At 41.9% G+C, this 18,807-nt stretch overlaps 1 protein-coding gene across 1 annotated transcript in view; it reads right to left on the bottom strand.

Annotated features, from left to right (window-relative positions):
• Window positions 1-4,734: 4,734 nt before the first annotated feature.
• The window catches only part of ppp2r1bb (protein phosphatase 2, regulatory subunit A, beta b), a 29,074-nt gene continuing 15,001 nt past the window's right edge, over window positions 4,735-18,807 (bottom strand). Inside the window, exons 12-15 of the mRNA XM_083773677.1 lie at window positions 12,912-13,066; window positions 11,836-11,978; window positions 9,824-9,915; window positions 4,735-7,196 (exon numbers count right to left, since the gene is read on the bottom strand). Of these exons, the coding sequence (XP_083629803.1) occupies window positions 7,180-7,196; window positions 9,824-9,915; window positions 11,836-11,978; window positions 12,912-13,066 (407 nt within the window). The 3' untranslated portion in view covers window positions 4,735-7,179. The remainder of the gene's footprint in view (window positions 7,197-9,823; window positions 9,916-11,835; window positions 11,979-12,911; window positions 13,067-18,807) is intronic.

An 18,807-nucleotide genomic window follows, 5' to 3' on the forward strand; every position in this document is an offset into this window, starting at 1 on the left:
ATGTTAGCATTATCATGTTGGCATTATCATGTTAACATGTTAGCACTAGCATGTTAGCATTAGCATGTTAGCATGCTATGTTAGCATGCTAGCATATTACCATGTTAGCATTAGCATGCTACCATGTTAGTATTAAGTTAGCATTAGCATGCTACCATTTTTAGTATGAAAACTAAAAATAATAACAAAAATAATAATAATAATAATATAAAGAATAAAAATATATATATATAAAAATATATATATATATATATAATGGTGAATGTAGAAAATGTAGAAATTTAGATGTGGCGGCCAACTTGAAATAGCACCGCCATATTGGATTCTTGGATGGCTCGGTTAAAAAAGTTAAAGAGGTGACCCAGAGGCATGTTCATGCCAAATTTCACGCTTGTATCACCAAGCGAACAACCGTTCCAATGATCTGCTATATTGCACGAATTTTGTGTGCGTGTGTACATCTGTAATCCACGTAACCCGAGAACCGTTCGCCCAACCGACTTAAAATTCGATACACACGTTCCACACACCCACAGGAAGTGCAGTGCCCGGTCTCGAGTCGGCCGCACACATGGTTGTCCAGAACCGCCACAAAAGGCCTTTTTTATTTGGCGGCCATCTTGAAAAATGACCGCCATATTGGATTTTTCGCTGGCTCGGTTAAAAAAGTTAAAGAGGTGACCCAGAGGCATGTTCATGCCGAATTTCACGCTTGTATCACCAAGTGAAAGGTTCTCTCACAATATGGCTGTTAGCCGCTGTACTACAGACGTTCTCTCTACCGCAACATACTTAAAAGTATAGCGGTGATGATAATGGGTCTTGCGGAGGATGAGAAACATTATGCATTCTCTATGGCAATAGCACAAACTTTGGCATGCTACTAGTCCTACATACTTACACCTAGCAACCCCATTCTAGCCTACTTAGGTTCATCTTACGGTGGACATGTTTGCCTGAAAAGGAATCTTTGAAATGTTTCATAGTTTTAGAAATATAGTGCTTTCAAATTTGAGACATTTAACATGGGGCTCAATGGCAGCTCTGTAGGCACGTCAAAAGTCACTTTCACCTAGAAACTCCATTCACACTTTTTATTATTCAGCTTACTGTGGAGACACATGCTGGAACTTTCTTTTTCTAAATGTTTTGTAGTTTATGAGTTATTTAACTTAAACACCCAATGCATTATCTATGGCAATAGCACAAACTTTGGCATGCTACTAGTCCTACATACTTACACCTATAGCAACCCCATTCTAGCCTACTTAGGTTCATCTTACGGTGGACATGTTTGCCTGAAAAGGAATCTTTGAAATGTGTCATAGTTTTAGAAATATAGTGCTTTCAAATTTACAATGGGGCTTAATGGCAGACATTGGCACGTCAAAAATCACTTTCACCTAGAAACTCCATTCACACTTTTTATTATTCAGCTTACTGTGGAGACACATGCTGGAACTTTTTACTTTGAAATGTTTTGTAGTTTCTGAGTTATTTAACTTAAACGCCCAATGCATTCTCTATGGCAATAGCACAAACTTTGGCATGCTACTAGTCCTACATACTTAAATCTACCAACCCCATTCTAGCCTACTTAGGTTCAGCTTACGGTGGACATGTTTGCCTGAAACGGAATCTTTGAAATGTTTCATAGTTTTAGAAATATAGTGCTTTCAAATTTGAGACATTTAACATGGGGCTCAATGGCAGCTCTATAGGCACGTCAAGTCACTTTCACCTAGAAACTCCATTCACACTTTTTATTATTCAGCTTACTGTGGAGACACATGCTGGAACTTTTTACTTTGAAATGTTTTGTAGTTTCTGAGTTATTTAACTTAAACACCCAATGCATTCTCTATGGCAATAGCACAAACTTTGGCATGCTACTAGTCCTACATACTTACACCTAGCAACCCCATTCTGGCCTAATTAGGTTCATCTTACGGTGGACATGTTTGCCTGAAAAGGAATCTTTGAAATGTTTCATAGTTTTAGAAATTTGAAAAGCACTATATTTCTAAAACTGACACCTTTCAAAGATTCCTTTTCAGGCAAACATGTCCACCGTAAGATGAACCTAAGTAGGCTAGAATGGGGTTGGTAGGTTTAAGTATGTAGGACTAGTAGCATGCCAACATTTGTGCTATTGCCATAGAGAATGCATTGGGCGTTTAAGTTAAATAACTCAGAAACTACAAAACATTTCAAAGTCAAACGTTCCAGCATGTGTCTCCACAGTAAGCTGAATAATAAAACGTGTGAATGGAGTTTCTAGGTGAAAGTGATTTTTTGACGTGCCAAAATCTGCCATTGAGCCCCATGTTAAAAGTCTCAAATTTGAAAGCACTATATTTCTAAAACTATGACACCTTTCAAAGATTCCTTTTCAGGCAAACATGTCCACCGTAACATGAACCTAAGTAGGCTAGAATGGGGTTGGTAGGTTTAAGTATGTAGGACTAGTAGCATGCCAAAGTTTGTGCTATTGCCATAGAGAATGCATTGGGCGTATACGTTAAATAACTCAGAAACTACAAAACATTTAAAAGTAAAACGTTCCAGCATGTGTCTCCACAGTAAGCTGAATAATAAAAAGTGTGAATGGAGTTTCTAGGTGAAAGTGCTTTTTTGACATGCCAATGTCTGCCATTGAGCCCCATTGTAAATTTCTCAAATTCAGGCAGGGGAGAGTAGGCGAGGTCGGGTCAGGATAGTAGTAGTAGTATTATATTTATATTTTTTTATAATAAATACAAAATATTTCCAAAAATTATAAGGAAAGGATTATATTTAATTCTAACCTCCTCAAACTACTCTCCCCCTGCCTGACCTACTCTCTGCCTGGGGCCCCCTCACCTGCTCTCGAGTGATGGTGATTTGAACCAGCACAACCCTACTAGGTATTCTAGGGATATTATCTGATTTATCCAGCGGGCCACTTAACGGAACACAGTCCTACCTACTCTAGGTGATGGTGATTTGAACCAGCACCATATATGTAGTGGTTGAACAGGCAGACTTCTACTAGGCCACTCCTACTCTAGGTGTCAGTGATTTGAACCATCACCGCCCTACTAGGAGTATGTCGGGTTTGAACCGGGACACTTCTACTAGGTATACTACGGATATCATCAGATTTACCTGCAGGGCCACTTACCGGCACACAATCATGGGGAATTTCTGTGCTGGTTTAAAGTTGTCCTTCTGAAAGTCAGTGTGCAAAGCAAAGTGTAAAATCACTAATGTGGGATTTGAACCCTGGACCTGTGGATCACAAGCACAGCCACTCTTCAAACTGAGCTAACTGCTGGTTACTATAACAAAGCTTTTCTGTGCTACTTGATGTTAATGTGGAATGCAAAGTGTCAGTAAAGACTGGGGTGGGATTGACCCCTTTACTGAGCCACTGGTTGCAGACAATTCACACTGCTTTATTGTTCGTTTTGTTCTGCTGAAATTGGTCTTGAAAGTAAAGACTTGAGTGGGGTTTGAACTCACCATCTCCCGATCATGTGGCCAATGTTCTAACACACTGAGCCACTGGTTGCAGACAAAAGTAAATACTTGAGTAGGGTTTGAACTCACCATCTCCCAATCATGTGGCAGCATTCTAACACACTGAGCCACTGGTTCCAGACAATTCACACTGCTTTATTGTTTGTTTTGTTCTTCTGAAATTGGTCTTGGAAGTAAAGACTTGAGTGGGGCTTGAACTCACCATCTCCCGATCATGTGGCCAACTATTAGAGACTAATGTTGGATTTGAACCCTGGACCTGTGGATCACAAGGACAGCCTGTCATCAGATTTAGCTATCTGCAAGTTACTAAAAAACAGCTTTGTTATTGTCGGCATAATATAGCATGTCATATTTTCAAGATTTTGGGACACTATGTCAGAGCCAGGACTTGAACCTACTGATTACCAGACAGGCTCTGTACCCAGTGAGCATGCTGTTCTCAAAAGGCTGAATAGATAATGACAGAAGAGCCAGAGACTTGTTTCCATTGTGGTTCATAAACATTCAAACGTCTAGAGATAAACAACAGCTACATAAACAATAGACAAATCTGTTTATATTTTGCATTTTATTTTTGTATCAATATTGTTACTCAAAGGGAAAGGCAAACTGTGTTGTGGCAGGTAGCAAGTAGCTCAGTGACTTAGCACACTGGTTACATGATCTGGAGGTTGTGGGTTCAAACCCCACTCAAATCTTTACGTGCCAATATCTGCCATTGAGCCCCATTGTACACTTCTCAAATTTGAAAGCACTGGGTTTCTAAAACTATGACACATTTCAAAGATTCCTTTTCAGGCAAACAAGTCAACCATAAGATGAACCTAAATAGGTTTGAATGGGATTTCTAGGTACAAGTATGTAGGACTAGTAGCATGCCAAAGTTTGTGCTATTGCCATTGAGAATGCATTGGGCGTTTAAGTTAAATAACTCAGAAACTACAAAACATTTCAAAGTAAAAAGTTCCAGAGTAAGCTGAATTACAAAAAGTGTGAATGGAGTTTCTAGGTGAAAGTGATTTGCCATGAAAGGTGAAAGTGATTTTTTTTGACGTGCCAATATCTGCCATTGAGACCCATTATACATTTATCATATTTGCTGTCGGACGGCATACTATAGCACAGTACGTCGTTTGTGATTTGAGGGTTTGAAAAAAAAGATGAAAATCACAAAAAAAGACACGTTAGGACATAAATTATGCACTGTGCCACTGTTCCGTGTTACTTTATTCAGGTTTAAAATACAGTAGTACAGCACCCCAATTGTGGAGAGAATACAAACGAAAACAAAAAGAGCTCACAGTCTTCAGGATTATAGGACAATCAACAAGGTTTATTTAATAGTAGGAAATGAGACAAGGGTGCGGGAAGAGGGAGAGAGTTGAGGTCTTTTTTTTGTACACAATACAGATGATCCATTTATTCAACCTGCCCACCACCGGCACCCCCCAGCTTCCCAATGAGAAAACATCACATGGCCCCTCCGTACACAAGCCCCACATCTTGTTCTCTCTGAAGGCATGCCCCAATTCTGAACACATTCAGAGGAAAGCTTCCCGTCATGGGCCTCAGCATTTGAATGTTGTTTTGTTCCAATCTGCAACTATACATGTGAACAAGCACTAGCCTTTAGATCGTTGCCTCGGATTGAGATGCGAGGAGTGCAACCCCTCCACCCCTCAATCGCACGGCCCCTGACAGCTGTGGCCGATTAGGAGACGGACCGAAATAGTGACGAGTCCGACGACTCCACTGACGATGAGCCGGTGCCAAGGAAACCAGTTCCATCACGGGCAGAAGGTCAGAAAGCTGCAGCAAGCCATTTCTAAAAAGAATGTTTTAATCCTGGTGGTTCTCAAAGCAGGTGACCAGGGACCCTCAGGGGTCCCTTCGTGGGGGTTCCAAATGGACCTTTGCAGGTCTGCAACTATGTAAACGGCATGAACCAATGGACCCCCTGAGGGAAATTAAACTGGTTGAGAACCACGTGCATTGCCCTCCTTGGGCAGATTGAACCTCCAACTCTGCGAAAGACAACACCATGGTGCCTTTGGCACACCAGTTCTGTCATAGAGAGTTGCAAAAAGGCCATTTTCTTCAGATATACATGTTTTAAGCCCCCCTGCCCCCTTCTGTGTCCAAGGAATAATCTGTGCCTAACAGAATTTAAAGACATTAGCAATGCCGTGTCTACAGAACATGGCAGGCGGGGACTCTTTTTAACCCATTCTGACCGGGCACCCATTTTGGTGTTGGCATCATGTTATGCTTTAGCTATTGAAAAATAGCAGATCTACAAGCTCATATCGCGCCACCGAGTGGCGCGATACGAGCTTGTAGGTCTGCTATTTTTTGAAAAATCCAAGAACGACTGACATTTTTTAGAATCTGATCTCAGGTCAGAATGGGTTCATCAGACCAGTGTGTGTCCGGCGGAAACCTCGTATGAATCTGATCTCAGGTCAGAATGAGTTAAATCATCAAAACATACTAAAAAAAGAAAGAAGCAAAGAATGTATTGCTTATCAAAGTCATTAGCACAACGAGCAATGTTGAGAACATACTGCAGGAAATTATAGCCACGCACTTTATTATTTTCCCAAGACAACAAAAAAAAAAAGAAAAAAAAAAAGAAAAGACCTGGAGCGAACATAGGCCTGCACCCACCACTGATCAGAACCCACTTAAACTAATCACCAAACACCTGATGACTGAGATGGTCCCCATTACCTCGTCCTGGAACATTGGGGAGGGGAAATTCATTTGTGTGACCAATTCAATCACAGGGAATCTAAACGGTGAACTCAGGGAGGAGGGGGACTTGGATAAAGGATGGGTTGAGATAAGGGCAACTACTCCTCGAACGATCAGAGACTACATGTGAACTTTCTTGAGGGGGGGAGGGGGGAAGTGCATGCGTCGACCTACAGCAACGAGCTTTGCACAGAAACAACCCATTGGACTATTCATTCCACCGACTAAGCAGACCTTCCCCGTCATTTCGAGAGCCATGCGAAAGTGTCTGGTGAAGAAGCTGGCTGACTGCCGGGCCCGTTTCGTGACGAGTATCGGCAACAACAAAAAAGAACAGCTTCTTCCACCATCTGCTGCGAAAAGGACCGCGTTTAGCACTTGGAGGAACCCGTGTGCGGCAAGAGGCACACAGATAGAGCCAAGCCAGCCATTTGGTGTGTGGTGATGAACAGACACTTGGCATGCTGCAGTGACTGGCTAAAGTATACAGTAACAGTGGCTAAAGGCTTCATTTGTAGTTAGTTAGTTAGTTGCAAAGCAGTGTCGAGCACAAAGTATAAGTGGAGCTTAAAGAGCGGGGGTGAAAGGGGATCAGGGGTTCTGAATGTGATTAGCACTGTTTAACTAGGAGAGGAGTCATCATGCAACACACATTGCCTTGGGTACAGAGAGCCCGTTTACAGCAGGGGAGCAGTCGGCGAAGGAGGCCTCTGGTATGACTGAAACATTGGTCAACCATTGGACAGTAAGTAATAAAAAAAAGGAAAAGATAAACAGTTGTTAACAGCTTAGTTAATTCTCTATACATTAACCAGTTTGCTCCTGAACATCAATAAATATCTTGTCAGAAAGTGTGTTGTGTTGTCTTGTTGTCTTGGTGGTGTTGCCATGCACGGTGAGTTATTGCAGATTCAGAACTGTGGAGAAAATAAATTAGTCAGAAGGTTGGACCTTTATTGCATGTAACAGTTTTGGACATACAAGGTTTACACCTGACAATGACGATATATAATCTGGTGTGATACTGTACTCTGCACTCAAGTAATACCGTTTCCTGTAAACGAGCACGAATATATAAGGTCACTAAAGAGCCAAAAAGGTTGGCTTCTTCTGTAGTCATTGTACAAAGCCGGCAGTAATATATAATAATAATAAAAATCTCAACGGAACAATTTGATTCCCAACATGGTCTCTATTGGCCAACATTTATTGCTGTGCTAGTTTATCTCTGGCCAAGGATACTGGAAGGGTAATGGGGTATGTATAATATCATTGCCGGACATAAACCTCTTATCTGCATATTTTAACTGTGTTTTTCCCATAACTTAATGCCTTACTACTTGATCATACTACAGCCTTACACAAAAGCAGCAAATGTAGCAGATCTGCAATCTCGAAATATGGCACCTTATGAGCTTGTAGATCTGCTACGTTTGCAAAAAAAAAAGGTTTCCACCCGACAGGAATAAATAAATTAATAATAATCTTAACGGCAGGCTTTTATTACCTTCTCAGATTTTAAAGCTTGTGTTATAGGTATGCAGAAGATGAGATGGGAGTGTCTATGTTTGACCGTATAGTATGTTATATTCATTTAATTAACGTGACCTTCTCTTCCCAGCCACCACCCTACCGTCTAATTTCCATTTGATCAATCATTTGCTCGTTTTTGCCATTGTTTTGGCCAGGTCTCACTAAAACAAAAAAGAGAGATCAGTGATCTCAATTGGCTACGTGGAGACAGAAAAAAGGTTGGATAATGGTAATGTCTCCTTGCTCGGGCAGAGCATGGTGCACCTATTCATTTGGCAGAAAGGATTGTGTGCACATCTTTTGCCTGTATTTAGGATCAAGTAGTAAGGTGGATGTCAAGGTATCAAGGCCAACATCAAAGAGAAGAAAGAAGCATCTACAGTTCTACACGCCTGTTTCTAGAACCCCACAGTAGACTTACTTTATTAAATTGGCAAAAAGATCTGCAACGTTTTGTCCCTTTCGGTCTTCACCAGGCAAATGTGACATGTGACAAATGGGTCGAAATGTTGCAGATTTCTTTGCCAATTTAATAAAGTACTTTCTTCTCTTTGATGTGCACCTATTCACACTTCTGTGGAAAGAAAATGACTAAATAAGGACAGTAATTTTCTAATTCTCAGTCAGAGCTAAGCTGTCTTAAAAGAGGTCCGTCTGTGTTTTTAGACACATTTCTTGTGTACTAGGGCTGACCTTCGATTACGTTTTTGATGATCGACGCTTCGATATAAATTTGTTTCGATCTTCGACGCTTCGAAACCCAACGGGGGGGGGGGGGGGGGGGGTGGTGCGATACGAGGTGCGAGGTGCGCGGTGCGAGGCGCGCACCTTAAACAATAGCGGAGAGAAAGGCATGCTTGGATTGGTCTCATTTATTTATTTAAAACGATAAGCATTGAAGCAACAACTGTTGCAGCCTTCATGAAAGCAGTGACGCACAAATAATTAGGCTTAATAAAACATTCGACCGTAACAAGTCAACTGCCTGACGCAGGCATTACCTCTCAAAAAAAATAATATATATAGCCTATAATCAAAGCTTCTCTTCCGATTGAAACTCAGATGTGAAAACACCAAAAAAACACCAGTCCTGGAGCTCCAGGCGCGCTAATTTGCGCCGCGGTCTACGCCGCTCTCAGACCCTTCCGACGAGGCTCTTTCTTGGGGTAGAAAAGTGTGGATAACCGCGGCTCAAATTAGCGCGCCTGGAGCCCAGGCTTTTTCCCCTGTCCCATGCGTGAAATCTCGCCGATTTTTCTCCCCATTTGCGCCATCCCGTATGTGATACGCCAATTTCTTGTCACATAGTTGACACTGTACACCACTTGTTCTTTGTTCTCCTTGCATATTCTAAAATGCAACCACACTTTAGATTTCTTTTGTGGTGGCATGAGTGCAGGGCAGGCTGCTGTGTGTGTGTGTGTGTTGACTTCCTTGTTGTTACCACGAGTAGTGAGGGGGAGAGGGGAGGAGGCGTTGCGGTGCTGCGAGGCGCGATCATGGCTTGCGGACCAAATGGGGCCGTCTCGCGGACCAAAAGCAGCCGCTTTTTTTTTAATGACTATTCGATTCAAAATTTAAAAATCGATTCCTGTGCGTATCGATTGAACATCGATTAATCTTTGGGTCAGCCCTATTGTGTACACCGTCTTCTCACATACATTTTAGACTATTTGTTTTTCTTTTAAATATTCAACTTTAAAATGTATAATAGAAGTCCAAGCCAAGGGGCTCTAATCAGACTGAATCTTTACCCAAATGTGTTTCACTACTGCTGACATTGTACATCAATGATGAAAGTTGAAATGAAAGTGCACTTAGACTACAAACAAGCAACAGTTTTTTTTAAAGTTTCATATAGGAATCTGTTGTCTGCACTCAAGACTTTAGTATCACACTATATTATAGATACTAACATCCGCACAACTGGCTTCAAAACAAAATTGCATAACCATAGGAGCAACCGTGTGAGATTCATAACAAGGAGAGAAAAAAAAAACTACATTCTTACCACTGATGGCCTCCTGGGCAAAGTACTTGACATCCATGTCTGTGTCTGTAGCCAGCTTCTCCAACACTGGCTTAACTTCCGTCTGCAGGGCACTGCAAACACACACGACAGTACAGGAGGTTTTCATCATTACATACGCTGCTTTGGAGCCACTACATTCATTCAACATCCAATAGACAAGTAAGACGCGCAAACGCGGGAAGCGAACGCAGCTCGTGTGTGTGTGGTTGTGTGTGTGTGTGTGTGCTACAGCTGCGCCCTGTGTGTGTGTGTGTGTGTGCTACAGCTGCGCCCTCTGGTGGCGGGCGGGTGGTGTAACAGCGGGACAGACAGACAGACACACAGACACACACACAGACATTCAGCCCTTGCTGTCATAGTAAGTGGCTCACTGCGTTCGCAATTATATTCACTCATAGAAGGTATGTGCAGTGAAATATTAGCTGCAATAGAGCGTCGCAGTCCCTCCCCCTTTCACGACGACGCCAGGCCCAGGAAATTAATGCATTTTTCCCCATTGACATTTCAAAAAGTATTTATTTTCAAAAAGTATTCATACAATCTTTTAAGCCTTGTATGAAGTCAACTCGAGTCGTGACAAATCATGACAACAAACACAATATTTTGGACCAAACAAATAATTACAAAAGAAGAAAAACAACAAAGAAAAGTATTTTTTTTCTACATTCTAATTCTTTGTTTGGCCCAAAACATTGTGTTTATTGTCATGATTTGTCACGCAAGAGTTGGCTTTGTCCGCAGCGTAAACGTCTTTAAATAAATACTTTCTAAAAAGTCTGAGGAAAATGAACGGGATGTTTTTTCCGGGTCTCTCGAGGGGGCGGGACTGCGACGCTCTATATAGGGCATACATGCTTAAACAAAGTTAACACCAGTAAGACGCCCTGAGGGCAAGAAGTGACCTTGCCCGGCGCTGAAACAACAACGCTTCTTAACACGGCATAGTTGATCTTCATATATGGAGGGCTATATATGGAGCATGTCACGAGGCGTGGACTGACAACCATACTGTATATGGAGGCGTGACTGACGGAGCGACAGACGGGTTTTGCAGGTTATAGTTCATAGTAATCTGCGACCTATGGTCACAATTGTAGTCGTTATGCCTATTAAACTACCTTCATACTGTATGAACGATGGTCGTCAAACAATAGTTAATCACCATTTCATCATATAAAAAATATAAAAAATGTGTAAAATTCGTTCTCTACTATTTATACTACTTTCCATCTCCTTTCTATCCACTTTGAGGAGCTCAATTAATCGCTATTACACGCTGAGTGGAATAATTACATCTGTAAGCCTTCTGGTGCAAGTATGTGACGCACCTGTCTAGACTGATTGACTCGTCATTTTTTAGTAAGTACACCAAGTACACTCAGATTGGAAATATAACTCTTGGTATTTATGAATGCATTGATGAATACATAATCGACACTGCACCTAGCGAAATGGACTAAACTTATGAGATATGTGATATTTCATTTATATGATAAGTTTGTGATTAATTATTAATTGGTAACCATCTGTATCAAAGGAAGGAAGTATATTTGGTTTAAACACTACACAATGAATGTGTTTTATTGATGTCTATTATGTAACACCCCTAATTTCCCCTCTGGGATGAACAACATAGCTACCTCCCTAATATAACACAGTAGGAAGGTAAAAAAAAAAAAAAAGTAAGACTTTAGCAGCATATAAAGATAATGTACAGAATATGATGGGAGAATAATTTAGCAACAGGGATATACCAAACAGAACACTGCTTTCTAAATCAGTTTTGCTTTGCTTATTTTAGAGGGGGTGACAGAAAGCTGAGAACATGCAACATAGGTCCCTGGTTGACATAAACAGCCGGTTTGCTAACTTTTGGGGGACACTTACTTTCATTCCATATCCCCCTTACCCACACCTCATGAAATCTCAATAATATCCCAACTGGTTTCATGTCAGTCATTTGTCCCCAAACTTGGCATCATGTCACTTACTTGCTGTCAAGTACAGGGCCGATCTTCTGAAGGGACTTGGCCACGTTGAAGCGGACATTGGCCACCTGGTCGTTGGACATTTTCAGGACCACAGGCAGCATCTGTTTGGTGGTGATGTCCTGTCCACAGGCCTCCGACAACGCCTGAGGGGAAGTCAGGGGGACAGACAAACATTATGATGACGGCAAGTCATGACTTAGTGACTAGTGAACTAGTGAACGTCAGAAAAAAGGATAAATGATAGATTGTTTTTATATCGGAGCCCCAGAGAGAGAAAACATATGAAATGGGGGTCTGTAGACCTATAATGCATATCAAACTCGGGGAAATTAAAAAGGTTAAAAACCAGTTATTAGCCTTATATTATGGTGCGTTCACATGATGCAAAGATACAGTCTAACATTCATTGTCATTGGAAGCCAGAGGCGCGAAGCTACAAAGAAAATCCGACGTTTGTAGCTGCTGCAAAAGATACAAAGCTACTGTAGAAGAAATGTGGAATACACCAAGTTATACATTTAAGGAGATCAAATCACTCATGGGAAACTAAACTATGAGAAGCTGTTTTCTGTCTTTACTGACATTTGACCTGTGACTTGTGGACTGAGGGAAGGGTCTTCCCATTGTCTCATGTGTTAAGACCCACATACTCCTGGAGGGAGTAGGAATGTATTTAAGCTAAAGTCTGACTGAGTTGTGTTGAGTCAGTACATGGTGTTCCATTGCAACGCTTCAGTGCTGGCTCCATATTCGAATACAAGATTCTAATACTCTGAAACTCTGAATTGTGTCCGTCTCATTATGTTGTTCAACTGTGTTATAAGTGCTCTCCAAAAGATTCCAGAACACTACAAATTGAAGCCGAGCTGGGTTCAACTTCCGGATGCAAAGCTACTAATAAGCTACATGCTGGATTGTTGTTTTTATCTCAATCTCCCCCCCCCACCGGCACTACAGCCGCTTGATGACGTCCGCGACCACGTGAGCAAAAGATACACAAAGCGACAAATGTGCCGTGATCTTTGCATCTTTCTCGTGTGAACGCAACATCACGGTGCAGGTGTCATTAGCCTTACATTGATGCAGAACAGAGTGGTCATCCTGTGCAGGTAGTTGGGGTCGTTGGCCATTCCCAGCACCTTGGGTACGATGGTGTTCTGGGCCCATTCTGCTCCAAACTTCTCCACCAGCTTCATCAGGTTACAGGTGGCCGCCTCTCGGATCGCATATACTGCAAACATATTAGAGAACATGAGTGAATGGGATATACTGCAAACATATTAGAGAACATGAGTGAATGGCATATACTGCAAACATATTAGAGAACATGAGTGAATGGCATATACTGCAAACATATTAGAGAACATGAGTGAATGGGATATACTGCAAACATATTAGAGAACATGAGTGAATGGCATATACTGCAAACATATTAGAGAACATGAGTGAATGGCATATACTGCAAACATATTAGAGAACATGAGTGAATGGCATATACTGCAAACATATTAGAGAACATATGTGAATGGCATATACTGCAAACATATTAGAGAACATGAGTGAATGGCATATACTGCAAACATACACAGAACATTTGGGACTGGATTAAACTGGCAGCCATCAAATGGACCCCCACCCCCCGGGATTCGCAATCGTGTGAAATTACCGCAAAACTGAAAAACAGACCGTCTGCCTACGCAAGACATGGGCATATGCTGAAAACGGCACTAGTATTCTACACGCTCATTAACCGGTCCGCCAACAATAATGCCTTTTTAGGGTTATTTTAATTTGTCATGCTGTTCCGTTTAAAAAGCCAAATTAATGTAGATTGCATGATGGAGTTGTGGTTCTATGGCATCATTTCTATTCATGTTAAATAAGCATGTTTCAACAGTGTGCTGTTAAAATTATGCAACGTGTTGAAATTACCCAGAGGGCAATTTGAAACGAGTATAAGTCATAAATATCGGACATTCATTTTATGTTTCACCAGAATTAAGATTATGCAACATGTCATGCCATTGGGCAAATTGAAATAATAACGAGGTGAAAACGAATTACCAGACAATGGATAACCAACTGGGACTGTCAATATCTTTTTTAACCTATTTAGACCTGAGGACAATTCTACAAATGCCTTCTAAATCATGACTGTTTTCTGAAAAAACCTGTTTCTATGTCAGTCGTTCACAATTTTTATGTCAAGCACCCCCAAAAATATATGTAATTGGCCGCCGACCCCCCCATCTGAAAATATGTTGTTCCAGGGACCCCCCCAGAAGCAAAGATTTTAGCTAAAAACGTTCGCACTGAAAGAATATATTTTCAGATTTGAACCACATCTTCACGATTTTTCGAAAATATCAGATCTACAAGCTCGTAGCACAGCACTCAGTGCCACGCTATGAGCTTGTAGATCTGCTATTTTCAATGTATAGACATATATCACCCTGTACTAATACTGTGCACAAATGTATTAGCCTACATAGATCTTTGTGTTTGAACACAAAATGCATTTGTAGAATCCAAAAGGAATTGCGCTTCGCGCGCACGCTGTGCAGCCCTCCACACACAATCATTCTACAGTTGTGGCCCCCGACCTAATCTAGTTGAATACCCCTGGAGTACAGTATTGCATCCCAGGACCCCAAATGTACAGTACAATTAAGTATGCCTGCTTATGAATAAAAGTGCTTCAAGACAGTGTGACAGCACACTTAGGGGAAGACGTTATGCACAGACGACGACATATGGAGAGACATCTATAGAACCCTGCTTTAATAATGCATTGTGCCTATTGCATAATATTATAACACCTCAGTATATTCTATGGAAAGATTGCAAGACATAATAGCATTATGGCTACCAAGTACAGAAAGAAAGGCCTATACAATTAGACTTGCAAGAGAACAGTAGCTTTAAAGGTTATACCGTAATGTATTCACTCCGAGAGTATACAGAATAATATGGGATCCATTTTATTTTATTACATTTGTAAAGCTCAGGGTGAAATTAACCCTCTGGATTTACCACATTAAAGGTTTTATGACATTCATTTTCATTTATTTTTCTTTTTTCTTTTAGGTTTTATGACCTCAATTACACCCAAAAAACCTGAACTTTGAACATTCAGTGGATTTTCTGTGGTCTGAAGTTTTCTTTGGGGTTTGGAAGCCTTTTGAGCTACAATGAAAACAGGCAAAACAGTGAAAACAGTGACATCTGCTGGCAAATCCCATTGACATATATGGGATTTGCAGGATCTTACATCACAAACAGCAGGAAAATCAGAGCACCTGTTTGAGCCAGAAAACCCCAGATCACAGAAAATCTACTGAATGTTAAAAGTTCATGTTTTTTGGGTGCAATTGAGATTAGAAAACCTAAAAAAAATAAGAACAATTCCAAAACCTTTTTTTTAATGTCACAATCCCTTTAAGTGCCACGTTCGCTGGGAATTAGTCCATTGGCTCAGTATTTGAGCCTTACGAGCCTTTTTCTAAGGGAATGAAATACCCCAGTGCTTGACCAGAAGTTAGCTCATGGATAAACAATCCTATCGCGGGAGGATCGTGGACCACCAGATCACCACCCGACCACGGACTTTTTCTTTACCGCAACCATTGACGCGACCGGCCATAAATAAAACTTGTTTTGATTAGAATCGGAATCTGCGATTAGATTCAAAGATAAAAAGGTAACGTTAGTCAATGAGGGGGGAACCAATTTGCTGACGGACCAACGACTTCCGGTGTGTTGTTGCACAGACGCTCATAGACAGCTGTATAGCGCGATCTCGAACCGAATCAAGTTAAAACATTAAAAGCCGGAGATGTCCATCCATGGCAGTAAATGTTTAACAGTGTCTGCTGGGGTTGGGATTCAGATGGTCAGTAATGACTATTGAACTACTAGAAGTACCATCTATGATGAATTTCCTATTTATACGTGTCCAAAATAGAGAGATTAAGCCCTAATCTGTTAGTCCTTTATCTGCGGAAGTCCTTATATAAGGACAGCAGCACGGCCCTAAACCCAACCCCACACACACACAGAACATTCCAATGATGTAACTCAGCTGGCCCTTTGTCCTCAATGCAGTGTGTGTGTGTGTGTGTGTATGTTTCTAATTGGAAAACTCCATGTGCAGAAACGCACCATAGTTAGTTACTGTGTGACAACTTGTTCACAAGAGACAGTTTTGTAAGTAGTTGCTTTCGGGCAGAAACATCTTAATCTAAATATTTTAACTTTGATCACACTACAGCGTCACACAAAAGCATCAAAAGTAGCAGATGTACAAGCTCGAAATGCAGCATGAAGAGACACATTTTGAGTTTGTACATCTGCTACTCTTGCCATTTTTTTATTTGAAACCTGAAAGTTTCCACCCGACAAAGACAAAGTTATAAAACAGTGCATGTGCCCCCCGTGGACACCACCAGAGCTTCTCTCAGGACGAGAGCCGCTCTCTCTCTCTCTTCACCAGGTCAGCTTAAGTGCACTGGCTGCCGGGAGAGAGATAGAATGTCTGCCTTGGCTGGGGACGAAACCTGCGGCATAGATTTAAGCCACCGAGGGACCTCCAAACTCGTCAGTCATTAAACATACATGCACGCACGGTGGTCCACCGTCCTATACTCCCCACGCAGTACGAAGTGAGAGGAGAGATGTCCAACAGCTGCTGTGTGGGACTCCTTAACGCGGGTCCACTAACATGGAGCGCTGGAGGAGGCTGGGGAGGTACGGGGACCCATCGACTTGGGTCTGACAGCATATCGTTGCCGTCGGGGCAGAAACCCCTTATCTCCATATTCCAAGTATTCAAAAAGTAGCAGATCTACAAGCTCGGAACATGGCACGAAGCAACACGTTATGAGCTTGTCGATCTGCCTACTTTGGATTAGTTGAATCTTGAATAACATGTTTTGGACATACAAGGTTTCCACCAGACGGAGACGATACAAAGCACAAAGGCGACAAACGACCTCGTTGGCAGATTTGTGTTTTCGGTTGTGTTCCGTCGTCTTCTAACACAGCTGCTATTTTTGAACCTTTTTGACTGACAATTATGACATGCAAGTAAAAAGGGAAAAAAAATAAAAAGAACAGCAGCAGATTGCAGAGCAGAACCACAGTTCACAGTTGTGTATCATTGGCAAGGAGCGCTAGCAGGGAGCTGCCGATCCTCACGTCTCCGTCCCCCACATACTCCCCCATTTCCTGCTCCCCATCCCCCTCGTCTCCCTCTCTCTGCTCATCAGACTCAACCCCCTCCCCACGCCTGCCCCGGGCTCTCTCTGTCCCAGCAGAGGAAGAGAGAGAGACAGGGGGGGAGAGAGAGAGAGAGAGAGAGAGAGAGAGGAAGTACAGAGGCCCTAAGAGAGAGAGAGACTTGGAAGTAGCGCAAACGTAAGCGTAATTCATAATCCGTAGTACATCCGCGGCGCTTTGTCGTCAAGAGCTGATCCGTTAGCGAGCAGCACCGTTGCGCCGCGATATGGATTATGAATTAAGCCGTAGTTGAGCAAACGTGGAGTGGTGTATATACAAGTGTCCCGCCACAGCGTTGACCTCTGTGTGGACCTGCTGCAGAGTGTGGGCCAACTGGGCTCCAGCCAGCCCCGCCTGCTCTGGGACACGGACCTGACATGCAACCCACTTCAGCCCCTATTTTATACAATAACCCATTCTGACCTCAGATCAGATTAAAAAAATGTCTTCTACATCCTGACAGTTTTCTGAAAAAGCTATGTTTCTATGTCAGTGGTTCTTCAATTTTTCTAAAATAGCAGACCTACAAGCTTGTAGCGCGCCACTCGGTGGCACGTAGATCTGCTATTTTTCCATAGCTAAAGCATAACATAATGCTTACACCAAAAGGCGTTCCCGCCCAAAATGGGATAATAGCGATCAGCGACGTGACACTTTGTAAGCTTGCAGATCTCATTGATTAAAGTGAAATACATTTTTTAATGGCCAACATGTCCTGATGTACCCCTATAGGGTTGGGTCTCGGAATCGGTTCCGTTTCAGAACCGGTTCCGTTTCAGACCCGGTTCCGAGATGCTTGGGTACGAGCAGACATAACGCTACAAGTCGCATCAAGTTCCATCCAAGATATTTCCAAAGGAACGGCTGAAGTGCTGCCTGGGCTCGAGTTTTGATCGCTCAAAAATAATCCACTGTTTTGTGCACCCTGTGGTGGGCGGTGCAGTGCTGTGTAGCAGCCTGTAGAGAAACAGCTGCGAGAGACAGCGGCGCACGCCAAATGAATTCATGTATTAATTCATGCCTAGTCCGAGCCAACCCCAAAGCCCGAACAAAATACATGACCAATTGGACTCTCCCATGTTGAAATAATAGTGTTCTTTTTGCTGTAGCCTAGTAATCATGCCAGGGAATGACTTTATTAAGTAGAAATTATAATAATTATTATTACTATTTTCATTCATCTTACTGTAGAATGAATGAGAATATGAATAATAATAGTAAAAATATAAATAGAGAAGTTGAGAACCATTAGGAACCGGACTCATTGAGAGAGACCCAGTAAGGACCCGGAACCGTTAAAATTGCGACCTAACGAGTCCCAAACCTATGTTACCCATTAGCGCTGATTCTGAAAGAATTAACACTATATGTACAATTATGAGGTTTTGGTAATATTGTTGTTGCTGTTCTACACAATGCCAACCAGGTAACTTTCATTTTTATTAAATATTCTGAGTCATTAGGGGTTCCATGGAAGATGCTTCTGAACATAAAAACATATATAGCCTATTTACAAGCTCTCAACGACACATTTAGAGTTTGTAGATAAGCCTGTTATCGCTGCGCAACATGCTTCCATAGAATGCAAATGACAGAAATCAGTGACATTGATGACGACTGAGAACTTAAACCCATGGACGTGGCACTTTGTAAGCCAGTAGATCTGCCCTTTTGCAAGAAGTAGGGGGGAAATGA

The sequence above is a fragment of the Protomyctophum parallelum genome, assembly GCF_964188405.1.
Source record: "Protomyctophum parallelum genome assembly, chromosome: 9".
NCBI lineage: Eukaryota > Metazoa > Chordata > Actinopteri > Myctophiformes > Myctophidae > Protomyctophum > Protomyctophum parallelum.